Consider the following 20,204-nt stretch of genomic DNA (forward strand, 5'->3'; position numbering starts at 1 on the left):
GGCTTGCCTGATAGTGTACTTGTATTTCCTCTGCATATTCTTCCATGTAAGGAATGTTGTCCCCCACTGAACTGGTCTGCACAGGGCCCTGCAATTGCTAAGGCCAGCCCTGGCTAGGAGGGTGAGAGGAACAGTATCCCCATCTCTCATTCTCCCTCGTCCCAGGCACACAACCTCACTTCTCATTCTTTTTCCTCCCCTCCCAGCTACCATTTTATTTCCCTCCTCCATGGCTCACCCTCAAGCTTGATCCCCCCATATCATTAGCTCATTCTCAACCCCACGGCATAATCTCAGCTTTCTCTGCCCCCTTCCTTCCCCATGGCACACCCTCAAACTTGAGCCCTTCACACGTGGCAGCTTTCTCTGCCCCCTCCCCTGTCATCCCTATGGCAAGACTAATCACTGGCATCAGCCATTCTGAACACTCTCTCTTCCCTTCCCCTTCAGAGACTGCACAGTGAGAGGAGGAGGCCGCTTCCCGAACAACAGAAAAAAAAAGCAGACCACAAAAAAAGTAAAAATGATATTTATTTCCAAGTCATCAAAACAGCAAATAATTTCATTTAATCGCCCATCAGGGGGCTAAACAAAAAAAATATACGAGGCCATTAGATAATGTAGTTTATCAAAACACCTACAACTTAAACCAAACTAAATATATAAAACATAACTCATATAAATAAAGAACTACATACCCAGCAGGAGAAGTCCAATGTTTTCCCTGTCATATATATATAGATAATTGATCAGTTAAACAAAACTAAAAAAAACTTCTTCCAGTTTTTAGCCTTTCCATGTGTATTATAGCCTCATCTGTTTGATGACACTTAAGACTACCTGCACAAATGTCTGCCATACTCTCTCTATTGTTCTTTGGCTTTACTGCAGGAGACCCTGCCATGTGTATCCCAGCTTGTTTCAGTGCTCAAATTGCCTCATGTAAACTTGCCACCGATTGAAAAGAATAAGTCAGACAGAAATGTAATTTGTAGCAAATGTTCTTTCAGTTCTCCATAATATTATTGAGCTCCCTTCTTTTCTTGAAGGTCAGTGGGGCCTTCTTCAAGGTCATCTATTTCAACTTTACATAGGTTTCACAGCATCTGGCCATGGAGGCAAATCATTTACTTCACTGCATGCGCATGAAAAATATGGGACACTATGGGGGTCCCTTTACAAAGCTGCGGCAAAAGGGGGCCAGCGCTGGCATCAGCACGTTTTTGATGTGTGTGCCGAGGCCCCCTTCCACTGCAGCGGGTAAAAGGCAGGTCTTTGTTTTTTCAAGAACTTACTGCACAGGCATTTCAAGGGGAGGTGGCGTTAAGGGGTCTTCACTTAACCCAGCGATAACCAAGAAGTGATTACCGCCAGGTACACACCGGCACCGGTGCTATAAAAATTTAAATATTTTTACAGCACTGGAAATGGCGAGTGTTGGGGGAGGGAACTACACTTCCCTTTCAGCAAGCAGTAAGCCCGCGTTGGGCTTACCGCCACTTTGTAAAAGGGCTCCTATGCAACCACTCCACCTTATTAGGAAGCTCTGCTAAGTTGCCTGCACCAAGGAAAGCTTTGACTATTCTGCTCACGAGCTCCTTATAATTCTCAAATTCTTGTGGTATCCCACAAAAGCAGAGTTTTTGGTAGCACCAGTCCCATCTCCCCTTATCCCAACATCCTCTTTCCACATTTGCATATGCAGTCCTCCCTCCTCATACCCTCTGATCACTGTCCCCCTTTAACACCCATATATCTCTACCCCCATGCCCTGGCTCTCTCTAATTCCATCTCCTGTCGTGCATGGTTCATAAGTCGCTCCTAATTGGAATGTTTAAGCCTTATTGTCCAGAAACTTTTCTAACTTTTCCCACTCCTCTCCCTTCCCCTTAAACTTTTCATGCTAATTGTGCCATCTTCTCTGTCTGTCCCAATCTTACATGTCCATTGATCACTTTTGCTTCTTCCAAAAAGCCGTATTTCACAGCCACACAACCCACTTACAGAGCAACTTTAGGTCCATGTTCACTTAACCCTCTACTCGTTTTTGCAGCCCTTTACTTCCTTCCCACCCCCTTATTTTTTTGACAAGTACACAGGAAGTTTTCGCTTCCTGACATCTCCTCTGAAGCCCATAGGTAGATTGCTCTAATTGGTGTCTTACATCAGCCTATATCAATTGTTTTTTAGAATTGAGCACAACACAACCTTGCTCACTTCATCAAATATTCTCCCCCAGGTGCTGATAGCTACTCCCCTAAATCTTTTTTTCTATAGACATAAATTTAAGTTTGGCAAATTCCTCAGTTTGTAGTTGCCCCTTTCATCCTATTCATTGAGAGCCAAAGCCTCTCAAAGTCCATCAGGCCCTCATATTCCCCATCCCAATTCATTTTTCTTCATAAAATGCTGGACATGCATCAGTTACAAAAAAATTCCTTGGCTGGTAAATCTTATTCCTCCTGCATTTCAGAAAATGTCAAGTACCTTCCTTTATCCATCAGCTGCTTATACCTAGTTAGCCCTTCTTTTCCTACCTCTCCAGCCCTCCTTGCTGTCTTGCTCCCAGAAATGTCAGCACCAACCTGATGGTTGCCAAACTATGATCCCCTTCCTATGCACTTCAGCTTTTCACCTCCTTCCATAATCCTAATGATTTTATAAAAATGTTCTATCCCTTTCCTTCATTCCCCTTCCTTTGACAACCAGGATATTCCAAGGTATAACGACCCCCCCCCCCCCCACACACACACACACACAACATGCTTGCTCGATCTTCATAGCAAGCTTAAGTCTCTCACGTCTCAGTTCAGCATATGTGTCAGCTGAGCTAATTATTACAGCTTACAATTTGGCAGTAATAACCTAACCTCCCCCCCCCCTCCCCACATTTCCCTATTCATATACAGAATTCTTGTAGCTATTCTGGGTCTCTTCATTCTCCAAACAACTTGGAAGTGGAGTGGCCTACTGGATAGAGCACAGTGGCCGGTTCAAATCTCACTGTTGCTCTTGTGATCTTGGAAAGTCTTCCCCCCCCCCCAATTGCCTCAGGTCTACAGCGCCACTGAAGGGGGGGGGGGCAAAATTCACCAGGCCCGGCATCAAAGGGTGGGACCGGGAACCTTCTTCTTACTGCCTGCTTCTGGATCTGATGTCCCCTGCTCCTGTGTGCCGTCCAAGCCCCAACTGATTGCATTAGTGCGATATCATGTTAAAATGCAATCATCTGGGTCCTGACTCCCAGCACGGACAGGAGGAGGACAGACTGCGGGAGCAGGCACACAGGAAGCAGCTTGCTAGCGCCAGGCCCCCATTGGAGGCAAAGATGTGGGACCAGTAGTGTGTGGGAGGGGTTGGCAGCACAAGGGGGGGGGGGGGGCTTGCGGTGGTCCGGTTCAGCTCCAAGCCTGGCCATGTCTCTCAGCGGCCCTTCAGGTACAAACTTATGAGCCCTCCAGGGACAGGGAACTACCCAGTGTACCTAACTCACCTTGAGCTACTACTGAAATGGTATGAGCAAAATCCAAATAAATATTCTGCAATGAGGCCAACACCCACCTACAAATTCTTATCAGTGATACTTGGAGTAAGTACAATTTAAAAAAATGAACATGGCACAGATGTTAACAGCTATTCTTCCCCACCAGGACTTCTAAGTTTGCCTTTATAGTTCAAATTAACCTTCCCATAATTACAATCATAAGCATATAGTTTACGGAGGTGTGCCACTATCTACAGTGGAAGTGTTGCTGCAAGTTTGCTTCTTTTCAGGGGTCAATTCTTCCTTGAAGGTGGCACAGCCTTCCAATAGATTGTTAAACAAGTTGGTCCCCTGAGAAGCTTTTGTAAGGGCTGAGAGGCCATCTAGCACTTTTATCCACTGGCATTTTCTTTCACTACTCATTACAAATTTAATAGGGGTCTATTTAGTCTCTCCTATGCTTCCAGAGGCAATTGCAGCAACACAATAATTTGCCACTTTCCTACATTCTCTTTCCGCACCTGACCTTTCTTTGGCTATTAACCATAAAACTCTACAAATTATGCATTATGCTGATGAGGGTGTCAGAGCACATCCTCCTTCCACACGTTTGTGGATAACCCTCAACCTCCGCACCAGCAACCTACTTGGTTTATTTCCTAAAGTACCTCTGATTCAGTCTAACAAACTCCTCCACCTTACTTGTTCTAACTCCTAGAACAATTATTTTGTATCACCTTGTTTCATTTCTAGCAACACCATCTTCTTAAAATATCAATGCCTCTTGTGCCCTCAGCCTTTTATCTCTAGCTCCCATTTCATAACGCCGCCCCCCCCCCCCAACTAACCACTAAACTTCAAGGTATCCCAAAGTGTATCCAGCCCCCACCTCCCCATTATTATTTCCAAATGGTCTAATATACATCCTTAATGTCTTGTGCCATCCTTAAAGAATGCTTCATTCAACCCCCAGCAAAATCAATCCCCTCCCAGCCTCTTTTCTATCCCTCTTCTTTACAGACTGGCACTTCTGCTTACTGGAAGAGTAAATGATTTCAGGTGAGTCTGTGCCTAGTTTTTACTCCAATTTCCTACCAGCCCTTCCAGTGGTCACTAGTTAGGTAGCCATAACCATTGGCTGATGTCACTTCCTACCATAAGTTCTGTAATTTCTTCTTTCACTGCAGTTAAATGCAGCTGCAGTTATTTAAACAATGCTCACATCTCATCTCTCCATTCTAAATTCCCTCTTTTATACTATGGGGAGGGATCCCTACTTCCATCTGAAAATCACATCCAACACCATCTTTGTCTGGTCATTGTGAGAGGAGCAGATACCTGTGTAGAACTCAGACATACGATCTCTTCCTAGAACTAAGAGCTGTGCAAACCAGGTATTAAACAACTTCTGTCCCCACTTTGAGTTGTCACTACATTTTCCTAAAGAACCCTACAATTTTAAGCATTGGCTTTAAGCCACGATCCTACCATCACATCCTCTTGGAAATTATTTCTTTTAATGTAAAGGTAATTCTAGAACAAGAGGTCAGGTTATGAAGCTCACAGATGTGATCTCAGGGGTAATATTAAAAATATTACTCCATGGAAAAAAAGTGGTAGATTTATGCAACAGCTGCCCAGGGGAGGTGCTGAAAATAAAAACAGTAGCAGAATAAGTGGAAATCCTTCATTTAATTGGATTTAGTTCATGCATTTTTACAGTAGGTATTCCCCTGAGGCTTTACAATCTAAGTTTGTACCTACGGCAACAGAGGGTTAAGTAACTTGTCAAAGATCAAAAGAAGCCGCAACAGGATTAGAGCCAGTTCTCAGCCATAGGCTACACCTAGCTCCAAATTGAAAAGAGAGGCAGAGTGCCTCTGACCTATAGCACTGCAAAATGGACAAAAATTGCACAGAGCGTAGCATGGCAGGTCCATCCAACCAGCCATCATATTCCATGAAGAACAGAAGCAGGGGATCAGCAGCAGTTTTGTAGGACAGCAGTGAATGTTCAATGCTGAATTTGGGTCTTGGGCATCCGCTGCTGGCCATGAGGGAAGGAGATGGGTTGGTATAGAGTTTCTCTCTGTATTAAGAGATGGCTACATTGAGGGAGATCTCACACCAGCAAACACTTGTGTAAAAAAAAAAAAAGGTAGCCGGTATAGTCCCAGAAATCACATCATCATTTGAGTTTTGCACCACTCTTCACAATTTTTATTTTGGTGGTGGGGGGGGGGGGGGATTTTGGTTTTATACACATGTTGAATTCTTTCACAGTGGTTGGTTGGGTTGGTTTGTATTTAGGAAATGTTTTAAAGACAAGACACTTCACTTTCTATGTAACAGGAATTTCTGTATCCTTGTAACAGATACTTGGAGCAAGATGCGTCTCTTATACAGCACTGTGTCAACAGCACCATCATCCCTGTAGCCACCACTCCCAGCCCATGCTACAAAATATTTTATAAATGTAGTTGCAAGTTATCAGACATTAACCCACAGCTGCTCAAACAAAATAAATAAAAATTAAAAGGAACAATAACTTCCAGCTTGCAGAGAATTCTCTGTCTGATTGTGAGGGGGGGGGGGGGGGGAGAGGAAGCACCAGCATTCACCCTCCATCTTGTTCAGACTGCCTCTCCTGCTTAAAAAAAAAAAAAAAAAGTCTCTCCTGTAGTTTTTTTTTTTTTTTTTTTTAACAGAAAGTAGCCACAGGAAAAAAAATGAAATCCTTTGATAGACTAGAGAACCACAGAAAGCAATGGTGGATGCTGAACAGCACAATCTAATAATTCAGATTTTTTTTTTTTTTAATCCCATGTTTCCAACATGTAGAATTCTTGGATCTCCATAAACGTGCTTTGTGTTGAAGGCACCTGCAGATCTTCAAACAGGAAGCTTGAGCACTGCTTGTCTGGAACAAAGTTTAATTGTTTATATAACAGTTGAGCTTTATAGCTCAGACAGTAGGCCCAACCACAGTGCAACACAGACCCAAAAGAGGATATGACAGCAGCAAAGACAACTGGTTACTGTGACAAATCAGCTGAAAGTTGTGAACAAAGGGTAAAGACAGTTCCAACTGGATGGACACCCCAAAATGGAGCAGAACTATATATAATCAGCTCCTCCTCCCCCACTCCCAAAAAACTACCACCCCACAAATTCAAGTAAGATTTTATTGTCAACTTATTTTTTTTTTAATTTTACAAAGTAAAACTGTAGAATTTTTGTTAAATCAAAGTCCTTTGTCTTCACAGTATGCTAGAACACAGCCTTAATTAGAAAGTGGACTATAAAGAAAGTGATTATTGTATTAGAACTTGTTAAGACTTTACATAGATTGCTTTTGCTGCTGCTCCTTATTGTAATTCTTGGCACAGTTGTTATAAGCAAGCAGAGGAAGAGTTTAGCTTTGCTCTAAGCAGTTTTCATTAAGGGGAGGGATGAAGGGAATAACACTTAATCCTCAGGACAAACATTAATGTAATGCTTCATAGTGGGTCTGGAGGGATAGGTACAGCTCTGCCCGACAATAAATCCAAGATAGATTCAGAGTTCTGCACAGATAGAGGATAATCGTAGAACAGGTCACCAATGGATGAAGGGCCTAAAGGCACCCATTTTTAGCCTATTTTATAAGGACACATGCTAATGTGGCTTTAGAAAATACTAGGGGGTAAACCTGCAGAAGTCACAGACTGTTCACATGTAAAATACACACATAGGTATGTATTTCATAAACACACAAATCACAACTCTGCCCCAGAACATGCAGGTCACATAAAAGTATGCCCATAATTCCTGGTGTCTTTTTTTTTTTTTTACAAAAGCCCTTTTAAACACATAAAACTCATTATAAAACTACCCCATAGGATGCAGAGCACACATGTGTATCATACTATCAAGCTGCTGTTTGTGGCTGTAGGAGTATATCAGCTGCACATGTACAGCAATATCAGCAAGTAAATGGTATTCATTCACAACCTGGCTTCTCAGGCCCTTTTGTCTCACAAGATAGATGGCAAACCACAAGGCTCAGTACTCAGTGGCATAACTGAATCAGCTACCTCCTGAATCCACTCTCCTCTCCTGCTAAAAAGACCAAATGCCAGTGTTTCAGTTAATGCACCTATGCCAACCTAAAAATGTCACAGGAGTGAACACTAAAGGATGAAGAAAATGGACTTAACAAATTTAACACCAAATCTCTATCCAGTATTTGCAAGCTCTTGTCAAACAGTAGAATGGGACCTCAAGCCTTCAAACTAATTCTTTAATTTTAAAATGAGAAAACACTGCAGCTGGAGAGAGTTCTGGACATTGCAGGCAAGGGCAAAGTTACTGATGTTAATTGCCTTTAAGAATGCAGCTGTGATTTTTCCCCATAAAGAATCTTTCAAGAACTCTTCCCATGTTATCAGTCTCTTAATTTTCCCCAAGAGTAGGAGGGAGAAAAAAGGGAACAGCACCTCAAGCCATTTAACGAGTCCAAGAACGCAACAAGGACTCTTTCAGATAACAATGGCTTAGTAATACGATAGATCAATGAAAGCATGCCAAGGACAGACGCATGCTTAGCCAAGACATGGAAAAAGTTGGATCCAGTGTCACAATTATCCATTAAGACTAAAAAGCTAGTCTGTTCCCCTCATCACACAGATGACATTTCAAGAATTAAATCTCTAAGCAAACAGTGCTCTCTTTCCATGGTACAGCCTCTTTGAAATGTGAATCACTAGACCTCAATGCACATGCCTGTCATGTCCAGAAGATTCACACAAATTCTCTAAACTACTCAGCATCTGCAAAATATGTTGCTACCTTAACATTTAAGCAGAAAACTCAAAAGGATGACAGGGAGAGGAAAGGAGTGGGACAGATCCTAAGGCCCAAGGTATCTGTGACAAAGTAGGAAGATTCAAGCCATAGCTAAGGGAAACCAGAGCTATGCTCTTAACTTTATAAGATGTTTTCTCTAGATAGTTTAATATTCAGCAGAATCAGACATGAGTCCTGAGAAGGAAAAATAGGAAAAGTCAGCATATGCATGTGTGTGTATTGAAGAATGAGCTAAAAGCCTATATATTACCTGTTTACCTGTCTGAAATGCGACACCAAACTCACAGCTAGAAGCAGATAAACAGGTTGTAATTTAAGAGTTTAAAAAAGAAAAAAAAATCACAAATACTAAAGCATTTCTACTTCTCTTCATTATCACAGAAGGTGATGCACCTGCTGCCACCGAGTACAGAAAAAGAAAAAAAAAAGAAAGAAAACCCTGAAAACAGAGATGGAATCCAAGTAAAGTGGGAGACGTTTCTGCAAGATGTCACTACTTCTTCTCTTTTTTCTTGTCCTGCATGAGGAAAAGAACCAGTATCATGTTTGTGGTCAGAAGGACTACTTTCCCAGCAATGCAGCAAAGTCTAACGTTGCAGAGTACTTTATCATTTTCCCCACACAGAACATAACACAGCTGGCCATTAGACAACTATAATATAACCTGGACTAGGAATGACACTACAACTTGCGATTACCAGGGAACATGAACCGAAATTCAGATTCAGTATGATATATCACCAGTATCAAGAGACACAGGCAATTTACCAATGTTAAAATGTTCCTGAAATTTGGACTATGTGCTTGAGTTTTCCAGTGGCTTGATGAGGCGAGGGAAAGGGAACGTGAATGGCAGTACTACTGCTAGGTTGAAGGTAAGGCAGCAACTCACCTTCTCATTCATTGCCAAGATCAGCATGAGTTTCCTGAAGATTGTGATGAAGTCGAGGAATAGATCAACACAATGCCTGAAAAGGAGAAAAAGCAGATGTCAGGAGCAACAATAGATTATATATAGTTACACATATATCCCCAGTGACAGGTGAAAAGTTGGGAACTTTCAGATTCTATAAAGAAAATTACTGATACTACTTATTTTACCTCCAGAGAATAAAGGCCATCAGGTTTAGCAGGATAGATACAATTTAAATACGCCACTCTACCTTTTAGAATCTTTGAATACTAAAAAGACAACGTACACAAGTTTATACCGCACAAAGCTCTTCTTCACATACTTTTAAGTCCTAAGTGATCTCATCTCTTCCATCAGTTAAGTTGTGGGTTTTCTAGCCCAGGTCAATGCTATATCCACTACCTCCTACCAGCTTGTTTTCCACTTTCAAATTGTATCCTATATAATAAAACGCACCTCCAACATTCTGAAGCTGACTGCATGGCTGAGGCATTCCTACTCTCTATATCCATCTCTTGAATGGACATCACGTACTTCCTGGTTCGTCACAAGCAGAAGTGACCAACCACACGAGGTTTCTCGGCTTCAGAATGTTGGAGGTGCATTCTGTTAAATAGCATTGGTCAGTTCCTTGAAGCACAGCCAGAGCTCAGCGTCCTGCACAGTAATGCTCAGACACCAGAGAGAGAGAGAGGGGGGGGGGGGGGTAGGTATCTCTGTCACACACACACACACTCTCTCTCTCACACACAACCTATGTCTCACACTGTATCACATTCACTATGTGTCACACAGTCACTCACACACTCAGTCTCATACATAGTCTCACAGAGACTCTGTCTCACACACACACACTCTCTCTCTCACACACTATCTGTGTGAAACACACTCTCTCTCTCATACTGTGTCTCACATATGCACTTGCACATTCTCATTCTCACACACACTCACACCCAGACTCACTCTCTCTCTCTCTCACACACAGTCACTCTAACATACACACTCCAAGGAAAACCTTGCTAGCGCCCGTTTCATTTGTGTCAGAAACGGGCCTTTTTTTTTACTAGTAATAAATGTTTTAACTTATATTTTACAGGAAAGAGAGATCCTCACCTCCACAAATAAAGAATAAAGCGAAGTTGCTTATCCATATTCCCTGTGGACAGGAGAAGCAAAAGCAACACTCCCACATGTGGGTGACATTGCATAGCACCATACACGACTCATTGGCTAGAACAGCCTAGACAGCACAGCAGCAGGCAACTGTCACTGAAACCCCTTCAGTCTGTGGCAAAGCTCATGACAGGGTAATTATGGAAATGACTGTCCACGGAGAACATCCATTACAGGTAAACAACTGCGCTTTCTCCATGGACAAGCAGGATGTGTGTGACTTCTATTCTTTAGTCAGTCAGTAGTGGGATGTAAGAGTTGCATACTGAATTGCAAACACTGTCACCTTACAAATTCCTTGAAGGAAAAAAAAATAGACCACAATATAAAAGCATTATAGAACATTCTGCAGCATGATTGGGGCACTAAAACATACTGCATTGTAATCACTGTACCATACTGTAAAAAGATCAATACAGAAACATAAAAAAAAACAAATCAAAGAGTACAACTGGTAAACATAAGTTAAAAAAAACTGTTTTGTAAAATTTTGTGATTAATGTGTTCTCCTGTTTTACTTCTCTTCCTCGCTGCAAGGTCACTCCAGCTTTCCAATAACATTACATCAATAGCTGTTACTTTCTCTTGACGCTCCACATATGCCATTGCAACCTCAATTGCCTTAACACCTTCACTATGACTGACTTTTACAATGCTAGATTCAGCCTCACTCAAGGTGTCATCACCATCATCTCCATTCCCATTCACCAGAACAATCATATTGGTCAGTTAACTCTTCTTGCTCGTCTGCCTACATCCATTCTTGTATGTCATCCTCACAAGAATTCTCACAGCCTGGTATTTCCAGTAACAAAAGACGATCTTCCTTGGCTGCTCCGTGTTCTGTGTCATGCACTTGTTCATTTTCATTCTCAGGAATTTTCTCCATGATTTTCCTTGGGTTGGAGGCTGGATTTCATCCCACGACTGAACAATCCAGTAGATAACATCTTTAATATTCATGTTCTTTAAAAACTTCAAAAATCATTCCTTTCCGTTCATCCAGTGCACAAGCAAGCACAATAAGCTTACAGCGATATTTTTTCTTTAATGTTTCCAGTACTCCCTGATCCATTGGTAGACAACGATATGATACTAGGAGGCAGAAAATGCACTCTATCGGCACTTCTCAGTTCATCATCATCAGGATGAGATAGTGCATTATCCAAAAGGAGGATTGCTTTCCAAGCAGATGTTATTTTCAAGAAGTTTTCTACTGATGGAACAAATTCCTTAAAAAAACAGTTATGGAAAATGTTTTTGTCCATCCAGGCATTCCTCTGGATCCTACAGATCACTGGAAGTACAGCGGGAGCCATGTTTTTAAAGGCCCTACGATTTTTTTGATTTTCCAATGAAAGTCTGTGGTAATTTATGTTTACCAGTTGCTTTGCTACAGGCCAGAATAGTCACTCTTTCTTTACCCTGTTTATAACAACTAGACTATTTTAATGCAGCATATGTAGGGTGTAAAGAAAACACACAAATCGTTACAAACAAGACTAATATGTATAAAATTTTTTTTTTTTTTTTTGAAAGAGCAACCCCGGCTGCCAAATCAAGGCAAGACTACTCTTCAAAACTAACACCCTCATTTTCAAAATACTATTTGGAATGTCTCCAGAATATATGCTAGATCAACTGGACTATTCCCAAGAAATGCAAGCCCAGAAACCAGAGGCTACCTACTTCCTCACCTATCCAATAGAAGAAACATAATTTACAAAACCATCTACACAGCTGGATTTCGTTATCCGGGTTCCAAATGGTGGAACTCCCAAAGCCATAAGAAGCATTACTAACTATCTACAGTTCAGGAGAGAATGGAAGACACCTTTTCAAAAAGTTTTTTTATAACTAACAGTCTAAGACACAGATGTTCTACACCAATTTGTAAGCCACTTTGAATTGAAACTTGTTTTCGGAAAATAGTGGGATACAAGAATGTATAAATAAAATTAAAATAAACCTGGAGCCAAGGCCTCGATGATGCAAGAGTTCTTGATGGCAACATTTTAAATTTTAACTTTGTCATCAGTTGTATATTTGGTTCCTTGATACACCTTCCTTTTTATGGAGACGCTGAAGTTTTGTTTTGAATTTGACAAATTTCTCAGAGTTTGCCGACAGCTTTTCTCCAGCAATGTAGAGCTGCCCTATTACATATATCTTTTCTTCAAACAATCAAGCCACCCGATACTAGCAGTGAAATCAGGGTCACCTACATTGAATTCCTTTTGAAAAAAAGCCAGGGCTTTCTCTTGCAATATAGACCCTGATATAGGTATGCCCTTGTCTTTTTGCTGTGTGAACCACAGGAATAAGGCTCTGCTCTCCTTCTCATATTTGCATTTTTTTCCCCATAGCTTTTCTAGTGTTCAATTAAAACGTAGAAGCATGATTCAAGGCCCATTTCTCCAGCTCACTGTGTTGCCTTTCCAGTCAAGAACCGTCTCCCCTCACTCCTCTGCCTGCTCCTCCCTGCCCCTCACCGCTGCAGTGCTGCTTCTCACCCGGCCCAAAGCATCTATGTAACAGGAAGTTCCGCCTCAGAACTTCCTGTTAGAGAGATGCTTCGGGCTGGGTCAAGGAGGTTTAATAGGAGACCAAGTGACGTCAAAACGTTGAAACCAATTAGGTCAGTCTAAGTTTCTCCTTCCCCGCGCAGCCGTCATTCCTGTACACTCAAAACAAAGCAAGTAAACCTATGAGCTGCTGCATCCAAGTTGTTCTTTATTGCTGGTAGCATTTTTATTAATCTCACTATATTTATTTTCAAACATGCCGGCTTGTGTAGTATAGGGATCTGTAAATCTGTCTAATTTTGGAAGATAGAAATAAGGAAATTAAAATTAAAATTTTAGACGTATTCTGAACAAATTGTTGTTTACTTTTGCAATGTGATGGATGCCTGTTCTGTTGTGTGCATGTGATAATCTTTGAATAACTGCCTATACCAATGGCTAGGGATTCTGTACATGTGGCATCATTAAAGGACAAACTTTTAAATACCCAGTTGGGTATATATTCTAATCTCAACTTTGTTAAATGTTTCAGACATATCCATCTATTTGTTCCTAAGATATAACTATAACTGAATTCTATTATTCTGTCTCAATGCATACAGAATACCTATCCCCCAACTGAGGAGGACGACATCTGACGCTAGTCTGTCTATGGCCTGAAGCCTGAAACAGAACTGAGGGACCTTGTGGTTGATTGGAGTGGCAAAATGGTCCACTGAGGGGGTGCCCCATGCTCAGAAGATCTTGCAGGCTATGCCCATATTGAGAGACCACTGATGTGGTTGCATTATCCTGCTCAGCCTGTCGGCCAGGGTATTGTTTGCACCCAACAGATAAATGGCTCGAAGGAACATGCCATCTGGCGAGCCAAATGCCACATCTGGATGGCCTCCTGACACAGGGCATGTTCTGGTGCCCCCCTGCTTGTTGGTGTAATACATATTCAAACAGACATTCTGGTTGCAAAGAACAATTTGATGAGCTAGCCAATCTCTGAAAGCCTTTAGAGAATTCCAGATGGCCCGAAGCTCCAGGAGGTTGTTCTGAAGATTTGTTTCCTGGGAGGACAAGCTCCTCAAGTGTGCCCATCTACATGAGCCCAGGAAAGATGTATCCATCGTCAGCACTTTTTGTGGCTGAGGAATTTGGAATGGAAGTCCACCACTGAAGAGAGCGAACAAGCTCTGGGGACATTTTGATGATATCTTCTAGACTCCTTGTAGCTTGATACTACTGAGAAGACAGGGCCCATTGAGCTGATATCATGTAAAGATGTGTCACGTGTGTAACGTACATGGTGGAAGCCATGTGGTCCAACAATCTCAACATCTGCCGAGCTGTGACCTGCTGAGAGGCACGAACCTTGGACGCGAGCGAGACAAGACTGTCCGCTCTCGTCTCCGGGAGGTAGACTCAAACCCGCTGCATGTCGCGCAGGGCTCCTATGAACTCCAATCGCTGGACAGTGTGGAGATGGGACTTGGGGTAGTGTAAAACTAACCCTAGCAGCTCTAGCATGTGAATAGTGATCTGCATGAGCTCCTGAGCACTGTCCTCTGAGGTGGTGTTCACAAGCCAATCGTTGAGATACGGGAATGCATGGACTCCCAGTCTGAGTAGCGATGCTGCAACTACCACTAGACATTTGAAGACAATGGGAGCTGATGAGAGGCCAAAAGGCAATATGTGATACTGAAAGTGATGTGTTCCCAGTCAAAATCAAACATCCTTCCAATGGGCTGGAAGTATCGGGATGCGAGTATATGCATCCTTTAATTTCAGATGGCATAGCCAATCGTTTTTCTGACTCATTGGGAGAAGGGTGCCCAGGGATAACCATCCTGAACTTTTCTCAAGACTAGAAATTTGTTCAGGGCCCGTAGGTCTAGGATGGGACACATCCCTCCTGTCTTCCTCTGCACAAGGAAGTACCTGGAATAGAATCCCTGCCCTTCTTACCCTGGTGGAACGCCTTTAGAAGGGCGGAGATTTCCTCTGCAAGTACTTGCCTGTGTTGAGAGCTGAATGAATGAGCTCTCGGTGAGCAATTTGGAGGTTCGAGATGCCAATTGAAGGCGTATTCTAGACTGACTATTTGAAGAACCCACTGGTCAGATATTATAGGTGGTCAACTTTGGCGAAAATATTTTTAAACTCCCCCCCCCCCCCCCCCCCCCGGTAAGTTGTCCAGGATGGACGGACACTTACTGCGGCTATGCTCTGCTGGAGAAAGTCAAAAGTTCAGCCCTTGCTTTAACTGGAGCAGCAGAGGCCTTAGGTGTATGCTGTTGACGTGAACGAGCACGCTAGGGCTGAGCCTGAGTTCAATGCTGCGTTCGGCACCTAACCCTTACCGTTCAGTGAATCCAGACTGCCCCTATCGGACCGACCGTTCACTTGTCTATTAGATTGTAAGCTCTTTGAGCAGGGACTCTCTCTCTTTGTTAAATTGTACAGCGCTGCGTAACCCTAGTAGCGCTCTAGAAATGTTAAGTAGTAGTAGTAGGCTTGCAAGCCAAAGGAGTGTACCTATGCCTAGAATAGTAGTAGGAGCCACTTCCTTGGCTTGCCAAAAACCCTCCTAACTGGTGAATGCAGAAGGCGCCCGGAAGGAGAGAGATTGTATCAGTATGCTTCTTGATTTGGTCAGCGACCTCCTCAACCTTCTCTCCAAAAAGGTTATCCCCCCTGCAAGGGGCATCCACCAACCGCTACTGAACAGTGTTCCAAGTTAGAAACACGCAGCCGTGAGAGTCTGCGCATTGCTATACTTTCAGCAGAGATCCTGGATGCCACATCAGAAGTGTCGTAACTGCCCCCTGGCCAAGAACTTTCGACATGCCTTCTGCTGCTTGACCAACTTGCAAAAAGGCTCGGCATGCTCCGGAGGGAGCTCATCCACCAAGTCAGACAACTGTCACACCAAGTTTCACAAGTAGATGCTCGTGAAGAGGTGGTAGGATTGTATACGGGGGATAAGCCTTGAAGCCTGGTACATCTTTCTCCCAAAAGAATCCAGGGTTCTAGCTTCTCTGCCTGGGGGTGCAGAGGCATAGTCTTGGCCCTGGGCTCATCCTCCACTTCCAAGGAAAGGGAATGGCCTCAGCCATTTCCTTAACAGAAGATGGAAATGAAAGGCTCTCCGGTGGAGACAGTCTCCCTTTCAGTGGAGGGGAGGGTTCAGAAGGAATCCCATAAGACTCATCTGAAGATAACAATACTGAGGGAGCTTACAATCTGTCGGATTCCTCCTGTAGCAGTGGATCATCAAGAGATTGAAGGGAAAAAAAAAAAAAAGAGAGAAGGTTTATTAGAGGAAAGATGACGGGGAAGAGGACCCAGAGTGAATTCTTGGAATGCACCAGGGTCAAGCAGTTTTCAACACAAGCGCAAAAGACGAGGAACTAGTGGTGATTAATTTATCAGAGTATGAACTGACACCTTCTGATCATTCTCTTTTATCTAAAGGTTTATCTTTTGTGCCAGCAACAAGATTTGACGCTTTCCAATTTAAATATTGGATTTAGAGAAGATTCATTAGATGTCTTCAGTTGAGGATTTATTTTGATTAAAAAAAAAAAAAGGACTGAGCATGATCGTGCGAGAGTACATCCTAAATCGTCTCGGGTTCCACCCGTTCCCTTAGATCCGATAATCAAGATTTTCAAAGAAGTGGTGATTAGAGAAGTAACTACTACTTGCATGACACAAACATTCAGTGATAATTTATCGAAGAAACAGCGTAAATGGTTGAAAGCCCTAAGAAATAATGAACACATAATAATTAAAAAAGGACAATAAAGGAGGGCCAGTTACCTTACAGAATTGGGAAGATTACATCAAAGAAATCAAGTTACAGTTAGCTATAATAGGAACTTATAAAATGTTAGACCATGACCCTACATTAAAATTACAAACCAAAATTACATTAGCAGGAGGAAGGGTTTTTGACGAACAAAGAATTTCGATTTCTAAATAAAGAGCACCCATTTATCCCCATCATGTACTGTTTACTGAAAATACACAAGCAATTACAAAAACCTCCTGGGTGACCAATTTTATCCTATCGAGGTTCAATTTTGGAGCCATTATCCATATTCGTGGATTATTTTTTAAAACCATGTGTGATGACTACGCCATCATATCTGAGAGACAACATTTTTTAAACTTTACTCGACAATTTTGAAGTTCCAAGAAATGAAAATATACTAATGGTGACTTTAGATATAAAATCATTGTAAATGGTCTGTACTCTGCAGCCTTCTCTATCTGTAGGGGCCCTAGACAGGGCTGTCCCCTATCCCCACTACTATTTTTGTTGTACCTCGAGCCCTTTTTGCGCACTTTAAATGATAGATCCTGGGATTTCGGGCATAACCATGACAGGGCTCTCGGTCAAATACTGGCCCTATGCTGATATCCTCCTCACACTCACAAACCCACAACACTCATTTCCTAATCTGCTAGAAGCGGTGGTGGAATTTGGTTACTATTCAGGCTTTCGGCTTAACCTGCAAAAATCAGTGGCACTGCCTATACAGTCCTCTATCCGTGATAAGTGGGAGGGAGAGTTCCCTATTAAGTGGGAGATTGATCACAAATATTTAGGGGTCTACATTCCAGTTAAGCTGAGTCAAATATATAGAAGCAATCTTATGCCACTGTGGGCTTCCACAAAGACATTGATACCGATGTGGCAGAACCTCCCTTTCTCTCTCTGGGGCAGAGTCGCTTTATATAATATGATAGTGCTAAAATGAATACGTAGTTCAGGTATTGTCCCTCTTTCTTACACATAAGGATGAAATGGACCTCCTCTGCCTATTACGGCATTTCCTATGGAATGGTCGCCGGGCTCATGTATCAGTGGCACGAAAAAGGACATTTATTGTAAATTGGAGAAGACCAGAACTTGGATTCGGTGAATTAATGTTTGCACTGATTAAAGTTCTCTGCTTGATGGTCCAACTTATGTATAAGGCAATAATATGGGAAGGGGGAGAGTTGGGGGGAAAAGTTATAAAAGTAAGATGGCAAACTGCACCTTTGTAAATTTGGTATTTTCTTTGATAACAAATATATGGTAGATACTTGATTGTACCTGAACCATTTTCTTTTGTACAAAATTTGCGATCAATAAAACATTCTGTGAATGTAATGTGGAAACCTATGTGGTAAAGTTTGCATTCTTACTATTCTTTTTATGTAATCAATTTTAATGATCTTTCTTATACATCTGTTGATTTTATGATATTTATTGTTTGTAGAACCCCCCCAACGAAGGGTTTTTTTTTGTTACATTTGTACCCCGCGCTTTCCCACTCATGGCAGGCTCAATGCGGCTTACATGGGGCAATGGAGGGTTAAGTGACTTGCACAGAGTCACAAGGAGCTGCCTGTCCCTGAAGTGGGAATCGAACTCAGTTCCTCAGGACCAAAGTCCACCACCCTAACCACTAGGCTTAAACTTGCAGATAGGGTAGGTCTGTTAACATTGATTAGTCATAATTTTGGACTAAAGTTATCAATTGAAATTCTTAGATCTTTTTCCCAAACCTTAATAATACCCATGTTTATTTATTTTTTAATTTTTTAATTTGTTGCATTTGTATCCCACATTTTCCCACCTATTTGCAGGCTCAATGTGGCTTACATAGTACCGTAAAGGCATTCGTCAAGTCCGGTAGAGAAACAAATACAAGGTGATATTGTGGTTGAATAAGGCATTCGCCAAGTCAGGAAGAGAAACAAATACAAGGTGATATTGTGGTTGAATAAGGCATTCGCCAAGTCAGGAAGAGAAACAAATACAAGGTGATATTGTGGTTGAATAAGGCATTCGCCAAGTCAGGAAGAGAAACAAATACAAGGTGATATTGTGTGGTCAAATAAAGTGTGTGTGTGTGTCAGGTACAATGAGGGTTGAGGAGAAGGAAGGTTATATATTGTCCATTTCGATCTTCGGTTTTGCTGTGTTGCAGAGTGTAGGTATGTGTTGGGTCGGTGGGGTATGCCTGTTTGAATAGGTAGGTTTTTAGTGATTTCCTAAAGTTTAGGTGGTCGTAGGTTTTCTTCACAGCTTTTGGCAATGCGTTCCATAGTTGTGTGCTTATAAAGGAGAAGCTGGATGCATAGGTTGCTTTGTATTCGAGTCCTTTGCAGCTTGGGTAGTGGAGGTTTAGGTATTTTCGAGATGAATTGGTTATGTTTCTGATTGGTAGGTCGATGAGGTTTCTCATGTATCCTGGGACTTGGCCGTAGATAGTTTTGTGGACCAAGGTGCAGATTTTGAAGGTGATATGTTATTTTATTGGAAGCCAGTGCATTTTTTCTTGGAGGGGTTTGGCACTTTCAAATCTCGATTTACCAAATATCAGCCTAGCTGCTGTGTTTTAAGCAGTCTGAAGTTTCTTTGTAAGTTGTTCTTTGCATCCCGCATAGATTCCATTGCAGTAGTCTGCATGGCTTAGTACCATTGATTGTACAAGGTTGCAAAATATTTCCATTGGGAAGAAAGGTTTTTACGTGTTTGAGTTTCCACATTGAGTGGAACATTTTCTTAGTTGTAAAGTTCACTTGGCTCTCGAATGCGAGGTTGCGGTCGATTGTAAAACAGAGTATTTTCAGACTGTCTGATATAGGGAGGGTGTGGTCTGGGGTGATTAAGGTTGTGGGTTTGTACATATTGTGTTGATCCCTCAAGATCAAGCTTTCAGGGTGCTACGTGAAACACTGGACAAAAGATCGAGACCAGTGGAGGTACCTACAGAATTCTTGACGCAGTTAGCCACACTGGCTTTGTTTCAAGACAAATTATTTTTTACAAACTACAGGAATAGCCATGGGGGCAATATTTGCCCCTTCAGTGGGAAATCTTTTTATGGAAGATTTTGAATCCAAATGGTTGGATAAGAGTCCCGATAAGAAGATATTATGGTTAAGATTCACAGATGATGTTTTCATGATCTGGGATGGGGACAAATTGTCTATCTAAATTTGTGATATAGTTAAAATGATTGTAATGCAGCGATACAGTTCTCATATGAAGAGTCAAGTACAGAGGTCCATTTTTTGGATGTTAATATACGGAGAGAGCATGGAATTTGGAAAACCTTAGCGTTTAAAAAACAAACTGATAGAAACACCCTCTTACAATACCACAGTTGCCATCCTAGATCTTTGAAAAACAGTTTACCCTACTCACAATTTTTAAGGTTCAAAAGAACCTGTACGGAGAAAAACAATTTTAAAGGCATCATCG

At 42.0% G+C, this 20,204-nt stretch overlaps 1 protein-coding gene across 1 annotated transcript in view; it reads right to left on the minus strand.

Moving 5' to 3' along the window:
• Positions 1-6,403: 6,403 nt before the first annotated feature.
• The window catches only part of TMBIM6 (transmembrane BAX inhibitor motif containing 6), a 45,813-nt gene continuing 32,012 nt past the window's right edge, over positions 6,404-20,204 (minus strand). The window contains exons 9-10 of the mRNA XM_030196845.1: positions 9,225-9,300; positions 6,404-8,849 (exon numbers count right to left, since the gene is read on the minus strand). Coding sequence (XP_030052705.1) covers positions 8,826-8,849; positions 9,225-9,300 — 100 coding nt within the window. The 3' untranslated portion in view covers positions 6,404-8,825. The remainder of the gene's footprint in view (positions 8,850-9,224; positions 9,301-20,204) is intronic.

This window comes from Microcaecilia unicolor, chromosome 3 (assembly GCF_901765095.1).
Source record: "Microcaecilia unicolor chromosome 3, aMicUni1.1, whole genome shotgun sequence".
Classification (NCBI taxonomy): domain Eukaryota; kingdom Metazoa; phylum Chordata; class Amphibia; order Gymnophiona; family Siphonopidae; genus Microcaecilia; species Microcaecilia unicolor.